Genomic DNA, 10,940 nt, shown 5'->3' with positions numbered 1-10,940 from the left:
TTTTTATGTTTGATGCTTATATTATTATTAGTAATTGATATTTAATAAGGGTATATTTGAAAAAATGAATTAATTGGACTTTGGAATTTTAAAACATTGAATGTTTTAGAAAAAAAAAATAGAAAGTTAAACTGATAGGAGTCAAATATCTAATTGTCAAATATCCAATGCCCCTAGAATGCTGTTACTAAAACCTAACTAAAAGAGTATTATCGTAAATTTAAATCCTATAAATAGAAAAAATAAACGTGGAAAGGTTATTTGTTTTTTGCTTAAGGAAAGGAGTTCAAATATTAAGAGTCTTGGACGATAAAATAATTATAAGGACAACAACTTAATTAGCACTCCAAATTTGAATTAAAACCCAAAATTCACGTTCTCCATCTGAAATTACTTTGCGAATGTTATTTAAAGATTCCAAACAACTAAAAGAATCATATAATTTTCTGCTCAAAATCTTGATTTCCTTCTGAATAACCTCCACACATGTGTAAGAAACAAATCAAGACAACATGAAACACAAAAATACCTTGCCATAAAAAGGATTCAACGGTAGAATAATCTAACAACTTGTAGAAGTTTGAAGAAAGTCTGAGAACCCGTGATTGCAAAGGCAGCAACAGCCAACCACTCAACTCAGTCGTGCGTAGACTTGAAGACACGAAAAATGACAAAAACAAGAGAAATTAAAAATAAGCAAATGAAAAAGAAGGGAGTGGGGGGTGGTGTGGTATGGCAAACTGTGGTGGAGGGTCGGTGAAAGCTAAAAATAAAATCAAACCAAACCCTTTTTTAAAAACAATTAGTACTACATGCCTGTCAAATTAGATATATTTAATCAAAACACTAAAATACACTTTAATTAAGAGAAGTAAATTTAATATCACTCAAATTAAACACTTGTTAATATTAAAGAGACCCCATCAACACCAAATAGAGTTTTTAGAAATTTATTTTTAAAAAGAAAAAAGAAAAAAGAAAAAAATGGTCTTGGTCTAATACTGAATGTGCACCAGGCACCAGCATATATACCCCTTCTCTACTCACTCTCTTCCACACTTGCCCATCATCAAAGTTTCTTCCTTTCTCTGCTCTTTGTCTTCTCTGACACATTTGGGGCCTTGTTGAGTGTGTTTTTGCAAGAGGGTATGGCGAAGGACGTTGAGGTTGCTGAGCGTGGCTCCTTCTCTGGGAAGGACTACCAGGACCCTCCACCAGCACCACTCATTGATGCTGAGGAGCTCACAAAGTGGTCCTTTTACAGGGCTCTTATTGCTGAGTTCATTGCCACTTTGCTCTTCCTCTACATTACTGTGCTCACAGTTATAGGGTACAAGCACCAGACGGATCATGCTGATGCGTGTGGTGGGGTTGGCATTCTTGGCATTGCATGGGCCTTTGGTGGCATGATCTTCATCCTTGTCTACTGCACTGCTGGGATTTCAGGTTTGCTTTCTTTCAGATCCCTCCCTTTGCTTCTAAAAAGTATCTTGTCATTTGTCATGTTTGCTGCATGTTTTGCAAGTTCTCATCTTTTTGCACTTTTCACACTTTCCTGTGTTGGATGTCTGAAAAAAAAATGCTTACTTGGTTAAATTTTAATTCCCCAGCATTCAAACAGAGAAACTTTCACTGTTTGAACTTTGAACCCCATTTGCCAGTGGATGTTTCTGACATAATTTTCAGCAGTGTTTCTCATATTAAAAAAAGGAACTTATTGCTTGGTTTCGCATGTTTGTTAGCCTCCAAATAGAAGGGCCTGTTGTGTTTGGACTTTGTTTTTATGGTGGAAAGCAAACTCACATGACTTGGTAGCAATAGTTTGTTCAGGGTTACCATGAAAGTTTTTAGCTTTCATTCATTTGACTAGGAATTTTATTGTTGTGGTTTGCAGGAGGTCACATTAACCCAGCAGTGACATTTGGGCTGTTTTTGGCTCGCAAGGTGTCTTTGATCCGAGCCATCATGTACATGGTGGCTCAGTGCTTGGGTGCTATCTGTGGAGTTGGTTTAGTTAAGGCTTTCCAAAAGTCTTACTTCAACAAGTATGGTGGTGGGGCTAATTCCCTCGCTGATGGGTACAGCACAGGTACTGGATTGGGTGCTGAGATCATTGGCACCTTTGTTTTGGTGTACACTGTCTTCTCTGCCACTGACCCTAAGAGGAATGCTAGAGATTCCCATGTTCCGGTAAGTTCAAAATCATTTTTCTTATTATTAGTTTCTGTTTCTGATTCTGTTGCCTTGCTTTAGTTGGTGGTATGAATAATAAGAATGTAATGAACTGTAGAACAACATGTAATGAACTGTAGAATAATATATGAAATGTTCTAAATTAACATGTTTGATCTGTTTTACTTTTTAGTCTTTGTTGTTTGTATAATATGATAAATGGTTTTTAAGACAGTGAATTCAAATTGCGTCTTGGTAAAGGAAAAGAAAATGTTGAGCTTCAATAATAGACCTATATATTAGGCAGTGTTTCAACTTTCAATATTCTAGACTTTTTTTTCTTCAGTTTTCTTGTTTTGCTTGTTGTAGTCAACATCTTTAATTGTTTAGTTTTCCACCCTTGAAAGTGGCATAATTAATTTCGCAGTGGATGCATCTTTGATTTGTCTAGGCATCCTAGGGTAGTGAAACTATCTCTTTCCTTCACCAGAATTTCAAAATGAAATGATGGTGTTAATTAAGTGTAACAGTAGCGTGCGTTTGTGGAACTTGGGTCCCCTTTTGCCTTGTGCATGAGGTTGTGGTGGTGGTTGAATTTCATGCCCTGCACATGATTATATGGTTACATAATTTTTTCCCAGTTTTGAGAAAAGTGGATTCTACTTTGTTCCTTGAAAAGCAAACCGTGTCCATGTTATCTAATAGTAAAGGACTTTTGGAGTGTTTCGAGTTTAAGATTAAAGTGTTCATAATTGTGTCTCTGATGCATGTGTCATTTTCCCAAGGCTGGCAATTCTAGTGGGAATTTCCAGCTTCACCCCAATTTTATCAATTATCAATTTACCTTTAACAGATAATTCTAATTAATAAGGTGAAATATGTGCTTCACATGTAAGCATGCCTCATCTGTCACAACAAAATTGTCTATTACTTTGTCACTACCAATTTCTTTTTCTAATGATTTGGATTCATGTGTTTGGAATAACTTTCTACCAACAGTATCTACTTTAAATCAATCAAAATCTGCTTCTTATTTTATGCTTTATTTCTGTATTAGGTTTTGGCTCCACTTCCCATTGGATTTGCTGTGTTCATGGTTCACTTGGCCACCATCCCAGTCACTGGCACTGGTATCAACCCTGCTAGGAGTCTTGGAGCTGCTGTTATCTACAACCAAGATAAGCCATGGGATGACCATGTGAGTATTGCTATATTGTTAATATTTCTATATCTAAATTCACAACTAAGATAAGTCAAGTTTTCAACTAAAAAAAGTTGTAGCTTTATCTGATTTATTGTTCTCTTTGTGTGTGGTTAGTGGATCTTTTGGGTAGGACCATTTATTGGGGCAGCCATTGCAGCCTTCTACCACCAGTTCATCTTGAGAGCAGGTGCAGCCAAGGCCCTTGGATCATTCAGGAGTAACCCCCATAATTGAGATGTCTTTCTCTTCATGATGATGGCTCTAGTGGAAAGAAGATAATTGGAGAGATGGAGGTTGATATGGCAAGTTTAATAATGGGAAATGCTTTTGGCTTTGTATTTGCAACGTTTCTTTGACCCTCTCGATTATGTCTTCAAGATTGTGGATAAGTGTAGATTAAAGTCTCTTTCATGACAGGGGGAGCCTTTTGCACTTTCCTCTGTGGTGTTCTTCCCTTTAGTGTGTCATTTTTCTTTTTTAAGTTATTCTCTTCTGTCATCTCTGTACTCAAACAAATCATGGGAAATATTTTAAATTTTAATTTTACATTCCTGCTTTTTTACTACATTATCAGCATTCAGCCATGATACACTAACAAAGAGACTAACGTTGTAAGTAAGCCAAGAAACAAACATACTGAAGAAAAATTACAAAAGAAAGGAGAGATTAATGCAATCATAAATCATTCAAGTGCGTGCTATTGCTAAATCTCCACATTTTAATTAGTGGAGTACTAGTTTTAAGCAAAGTTAAACATTGTTTAGTTTATCCAAAGACATGCACACTAATTAACATTGTTTAAGTAAAAATGAGTATGACAAATGTCAAGTCGTCTAAGTAAAACTATTTATTATGCTGATGGCACTTAGTACTTCGCTAATGTGCTAACCAACTACTGATTTAACTAACTATAATCTCGAAAATTGCTCTTAAGTGGCTAACACGTTGCTTCCTGAAAAGTAAAAAGTTAAAACACTACGTGCGTAGTCTAGTCATGAACATTTCACTAGTTCTGCATCTCCACACTCGGCTTCCTCTTGATCAAATATACTCGAACTAGAAAAATGCTGGAATCTCAGAACCGGATTTTGAAATCTGTTGCAGCATCAGATACTTGTATTTTTTTTTTTGTTAAAGAAAATATAAGAATATAAGGCTCATGAAGTTACAGTGATTCCTTGGAAAAGTTTTTCCTATTAGTGATTTAAAAATATTATTTTGGTTCTCAACAAATAGAATTTTTTTTCATATCTTTAAACTGAACAAATTTTATGATGTTTTTTTATAATAAAAAAAAACCTAGTTGAAATAGTACCGTAAAAAGACGGTGTTCAGCCGCATCATACATATCACACCATAAGATCCTCTCCAACGGTGTTAAATAGAAACAATCTAATTTTTCTCATTTGAATCTTAAATAATTTAATTAATTTTTCTCTAACGAACATTTTTATTAATAAGTTGTTTAACTCATAAATATTATATTTTTCTTTCTTATATTTAATGTAAAATTAAGCAACTCATAAGCAATAATTACTTATATAAGCAATTCTCTTTAATTTTAATCAACTAAAAATTATATGTGACACATTAATTTTTTTTTTGTTAAACAACCCATTAAGTAACTTTCATTGTAAATGCTCTAATGATACATAAATTTTTGTCATTTTTATATTAAAATTCAATTTGACACAATTTTAATATTTGTGTATCAATGTTAAATCAAGCGAGTACATAAAGGAATAAAGCCTCTAGTATAGATGTCAACTCAAGTTTCCTTCACGAACTGTGAGGGGTTGTCTGGTTGATATATTCGCTTTGGACGCATGCCCTTGATAAGTCAAATTATGCTGATTACAACTTGGAAGGCATGCATAAGTAGATTTCATGCCATATCTGAAAGGTATCTAACTTCTATTTTCACGTTATTAATCCTTGGTAAGTGGTAACCAGACCATCTAAGTTTACTTCTTCAGCTGCATTTTAAGGGAAGATAAAAATTGGATACAGTTTTCTGGAAATTGACATTTTTTTGTCTTTGGTATTGGTGACTAGTGATAATGACTATCCAACCTCTATATCAGTGGCGAAATTAGGTTCATTTGGGGGGTATACTTTTATTTTCTTATTTTTTAAAATTTATCCAATTTGTAAATAAAATTTTATATTTTTATATTTTATTTTATTTATATTTATATAATTGAACCTTCTAATTTTATTTTTTATAATTTATACCTACTAACTTAGGATTTTGGATCCGTCACTGTTTTAGTAATCTATTTAGTAATCTATGGTTCTTTTCTTTAATGAAAAGTAAAATAAAGTTAGAATCAAATCAGATTTGTTAGGGGTCCTTGAAGTTCTAAAGCACTAGTCAATTTTTATTTTCTCTCTCCCTTTTTATTAATACACTCCTCTTTCAAATTTAATTTTCCAAAATATCCTCATACTGGAAAGTAGATTCTAGACATTATTTCCACTTCCCTCTTTCTTGGAATCTAATCTAACTTGATTACAATTCAATGTCTTCAAGCTCCTCCAACCACTAAGCACAATTGTGCCTACTGACCTTGAATTTTTCAACCTGAATTGTATTAATTTCCACACACACTTAGCACGCTTATACCCACACTTAGCACGCATATCATTCGTTAAAATGCCAATAACGAGTACCAAATCCCAAAGTGAACCTTGCGAGAGGGAACAATCTATGAGTTCTGACTGTGTTTTCATTTTGACGCTGTGAATCCTTGCTAAATTAACGGAATAGTGCACAGATTCAATATATGAGTTGGCACCTTTTCATTGGAGGAAGAAGAAGCAAAAAAAAAAAAAATACTGACACGGTTACGATTGATTAATTGAGGTGTTCCATTGGAGGAGCGGGTTGTGTTTTCTATATGAAACTTTAGTTAGTTAAACACAAGAGGTGTTTAAATCATTAAGCAACACATTTCGCTGTCAAGTTCTAAACATCGCTTCCCTTCTCATTCTTTCTTGATCAGTTGAGCCAGGAAATGTGTATTCACCGAACACAAACGTATGTTGGCGTAATCTCTCTTTCAACTGCTCCCAATCCCAAGTCTCTATCTTATCAGGTTTTGAGTCCCACAATGCCTTTAGAAAGTCTTGTTGTGTCAACAAATTTTTTACTTATCTTTGTCACAATCTGAAATTCTCATTCTATCGAACTTTCTTACTTTGAATTTGACAGACCCCAAAGTTAAGCGATATCATTGTTAGCAATAATAACCAGAATTCTAAAGGATATAAGAGAAATCACACTTGGCCACAACAGATTTAATGAGGTTCAACATGTCTACGTCTAAGGGAGCAAGACACTTTCTTTTTTTTATAATATCTTATCCAGACTGTGTTGTGGGCTTCACCCTGCAGCCTCAACCCGTGTCAGAACCAAACAACTAGTGGCACAAGCCCAATGAGCATATGCTTCAGCTCCGTTGTGCTTCACTTCACTCTGCTCCAACATCTACCCACATATAAAATATGAGTCATGCACAACATTTTAGGGCAACTAGACACTGTATCCAAGCTAAGAGCATACGTCAATGGAACCTTCCACGTCCCTAATTGGACTACATCGATATTTGTTCACCAAAATCGGGTTTTGCATGACTCGTTTAACTTTCATCAACAGTGATTGTTAGTTATCGATGCTGTTATTCGATTTTTTTTTATTTTTTATTTTGTAGGTAATGATGCACCTCAAGGTTTTCAGTTTAGTGCATAGGTGGGCATGATATTTTTGCACCCGGAATGGGTCGCAGCGGTTGTGCATGGCGTTCTTGCACTCGGAGTGAGTCATTTACAAAATATCACCACTTTACTTGAGGGATTTCGAGCGGCACATGCTCCGATTGGTGTCGACCAAGGAATGGGTAGTTCACATGGATTTCAGATGAGTGCAGTTGCGCCCGGAGTGGGTTTTTCGTGTGGTTTTCAGATTATTGCAGATGGGTGGGAAAGTAAAAAGGTGATTCATGAAGTTGATGGTGTTGCATATTACTTTATTATTTAACGTTGAATTACCACATCCAACAACATATGTTTATTCAACGCCGTCAAGGGGAAAGTTGGGGTCTGACAGTTGCTATTATTATTCAGATTCATTTTAGCTGCACCTTGGATATTCTATATGTTTAATTGGTCTTATTTTCTGAAAAGTTACACTGTATCTAACTTAGATTACTATAATTACAAACAAAGCTGACATTATGCGTTGTAATCTCTAGGGGATTCAAGGAAATGTAGGTTTAGCTCTTTAGCTTAGACGGGTAATTAAACATGAAAGCAAGTGCATTGCCAATATTGTCATTTAATGCATGATATTGGTATGTCCTTGCATTTGCTTGTTTGAGATTACAATTACAATATCTGAAAGCTGGTGGTAATTACATAGAGGATTAGATTTATGTCTTTTCATTTACATGCAAGTCCCACATAGTGCAGAACATGAAACAAGATAAGGTTTATAAACCCTCTGACAAGATGCTTGGACCATCATTTTTGAAAACAAAATTTGTTGCATTTATTCTGCTGGGTGGGTTTTTTAGTTGGGCTTGTTATGAGCCCAAGCACCGAGTGATACTAGGACACGACCAGATCAATTCGCGGATAACGTAGAACAAATTCATTCCATTACGGAGGAAACAAAATGGACAACTTTTTTACCTGTTCCAACTACTTTCTTCATCCTCATTAATTGCAAGTGGTAAAACTTCAACTTCCACCTCTCGCATCACTTTAATGCGCCACTGTAGGTGCTCTTGTTCATTCAACTTGACCACTAGTTATAATAAACATAGGCATATATTAAAATGTATAAATAGTATATGCATGATTAATTTAGTGAATCATAAAAAGAAAACCCTGCATAATTCATTCAGTACAAGTTGGAAAATGAGAATGACTTCATGAGATAGTAAACTAAAAAGATTATCAAGATAGTACACCCTAGTAGTCCAATTCCTGGGTTGTATTTGTTAGACATGTTACAAAGAGAAGAAAGAAAACTTACAAATTTTATTTTATGATTGATTTTTTAATATAAAATAGAATATGTGATTAAAAATCACAGATTTTGATTTCCTTGGAAAGTTGTTGAATCAAGGTGAACAAAATAAAATAAATATTTCATTCTGTTTTTATTAGGAACCAAACGTTGTTCATATATAGAATAAATTTAAGCTCTCAGTAAAAATAGTTTTTTCGAGACGCAAACTTTAAGATTATTTTAATCTGTCAACTATTTTTTTTTATCAAGAATCATCAACACTTAAAAAGGAAAAACCATTTAATACACGGAAATGTGAGATAACTCATTTATAATTTGATTAGACATCAAGAGGTAACAGAAAAAAAAAGACATTGATTTCTATCACTAGTCATTTAAGTAACCAAAAGAAGACATCAAGTAGTTGCAATCCCCCATTATTCCAAGAGGGGAGGGAGAGGCTATTAAATTAAAGGATGAATATAGGAATTTAAACAAACTATTTTTTATTAGGTGCCGCTGGTGGTGGCGCACGGCGGCGACGACGTGGTGTGCGTGGAGGAGTTGCACGCACACGCCCTTAGTAAGGATATATCCCGGGATGTGGCACCAGATGGTTGGGGAATCCGAAGACAACGTGGAGTTGGTGTTCGGGGACATGTTGGAGTGTGCTCTGATAAGATATTTATTGTTTCTTCCTAAAAACTGCCATCAAAAATAGACTAGTGATAGTTTCATTGTTAATTAATTTCAAACTATTTGGAGCAGTACATATCCTATGTTTTATAAATCGTTATAAGTTATTTTAAATTAGAAGTATAAATTTTGTAAACTATAAATTTGTGGAAGTCCCAACGTCCAACCTCCAATTTTATGGGATATCCGTCCACTAAATTTTGTCGCACCAACAAAGTACGATTGTTTCAAAATAAAATCTAAATATACTTATTTTTCAATTGAATAATTATTTGTGATATTTTTTTAAGCTTGTAGAACTTTATTATTGTTTTAGATTTTTAATTATATTTTTTAACTTTTACTCCTTGAGTTTATGAACCTTATTCCTATTTATATGGTGTTCAACCTTCTTATTCCTACTCAATGTGAAATTTCAATATCATATTCGTACTCTAATAATTTCTTCTAGTGTGAGTCTCTTTATAGTCTTTACTTAGTGGAAGCCATTTTTCTATGCATGAGTATCCACTAATGACTCTCAAAGCTTAATTGTGACTGTCCCGATATGCTCTAGTACCTTGTACCACTACAATATCAGAGGGAGTCATAAGTTGGTCTCGGTGCATAGACTCACACGTCAGGTAGACTTTCGATTCAAGGGATCCTCATTTCTATGGATCACCGCCAACATTTTACTTGTTTAAATCAGTCATAAAGTCAAATTATTGTCTCTAATTCCAATTATTGGACAATCAAGAGAATAAACACCAAGAAAATTTTCATCAATAGACCATAAACAAACATATAATTAAACTTAACATCACACTTTAATTCAAAATCTTAAAGTTCAAGTTTATAAATTTTATCTTCACACTTATATGTTACACATAATAAAATTTTCTCAATCTAACCTGTAAAACATCCCTTTCAGCGATATCAAAATAAATGTAATGTTTTGATGCTTAAGATTGTAACAATAGAAGCAATGAATGTAATATCATAATATACTTTTTGTGATGCAAAAAAAGGCTACATCACTGGGTTGATAAACATTAAAGAGATTATTAAAAATCTCTAGGTTTTTTTTTGTTTCGTTAGTCAATACTATCTATTCCATCGTGATGATTATTTTTTGGTCCGCATTATGAATAAATATCAAGAGGGTGTATAGGGCTTACATGGCCGCCATGTCCAAATGGCATCCAATCGGGTTGTTGCCTTGTTGGTCCTTCTTATAATCTTATTTAAAGCCTAGTTGGAACTGATTTTCGGTGACTTTTTTTTTCTTTTTAAAATTGTAAAAAATCACTTGATTTAAATGAAAATAGTCACTACAATGTGGATTCCATGGAGAGAAAACTTTAGGATTCCTTTGGCCGCTATCCTAATCATATGTTTGACTTGTATGTTTTTCAATCGTGTATTCAATAAAAGACACACAAAAACACGTTTTAGTTGCGTTTTACAAAACAAGTTGTAAAATAGCGTTTTATAGAAACAAGTTGTAAAAGACACAAAAACACGCTTAAGTCGATGTTCAATTTTAGTCCTTTAATTTTTTATTTTATTTTTATTCCTATAATTTTGAAAGGCATTATTTTTATCTTGAAATAACATTTAATAGCTATCTAAAATAAATAAATAAATCAGATTAAAAGTAATTTATTTCAAAATTATAGGGATGAAAATGAGACAAAATATTAAAGAGACAAACCAAATTTCGAATATTTTCAACAAATATATTTGTCCTGTTAATAATTAATTGTGGTGAGCTACAAGTCTAAAACTATGCAAATATCCTTAAGCCCGCTTAAAATAGCAATCCCTGTTTTCATTCTTTTGTTTACTGTATAATTTATTTTGTCAAAGATG

At 33.7% G+C, this 10,940-nt stretch overlaps 1 protein-coding gene across 1 annotated transcript; it reads left to right on the top strand.

The window, feature by feature from the left end:
- The first annotated feature begins 721 nt into the window (after positions 1-721).
- Positions 722-3,922, top strand: PIP2-14 (aquaporin PIP2-14). Its single transcript, XM_003556184.5, has 4 exons — positions 722-1,446; positions 1,895-2,190; positions 3,230-3,370; positions 3,491-3,922. Exons 1-4 carry the CDS (start codon positions 1,149-1,151, stop codon positions 3,608-3,610), a joined length of 855 nt encoding a protein of 284 aa, XP_003556232.1. The 5' UTR covers positions 722-1,148; the 3' UTR covers positions 3,611-3,922.
- Positions 3,923-10,940: the final 7,018 nt, after the last annotated feature.

Source organism: Glycine max, chromosome 20 (assembly GCF_000004515.6).
Source record: "Glycine max cultivar Williams 82 chromosome 20, Glycine_max_v4.0, whole genome shotgun sequence".
Taxonomy (NCBI): domain Eukaryota; kingdom Viridiplantae; phylum Streptophyta; class Magnoliopsida; order Fabales; family Fabaceae; genus Glycine; species Glycine max.
This window is presented reverse-complemented; position numbering and strand designations above follow the sequence as displayed.

Coding starts and splice junctions, on each gene's coding strand:
- PIP2-14 (XM_003556184.5), top strand. CDS start 1,149: ATGGCGAAGGACGTTGAGGTTGCTGAGCGTGGCTCCTTCTCTGGGAAG. Junction 2,191..3,229: donor CTAGAGATTCCCATGTTCCG/GTAAGTTCAAAA, acceptor TTTCTGTATTAG/GTTTTGGCTCCACTTCCCAT. Junction 3,371..3,490: donor ATAAGCCATGGGATGACCAT/GTGAGTATTGCT, acceptor GTGTGTGGTTAG/TGGATCTTTTGGGTAGGACC.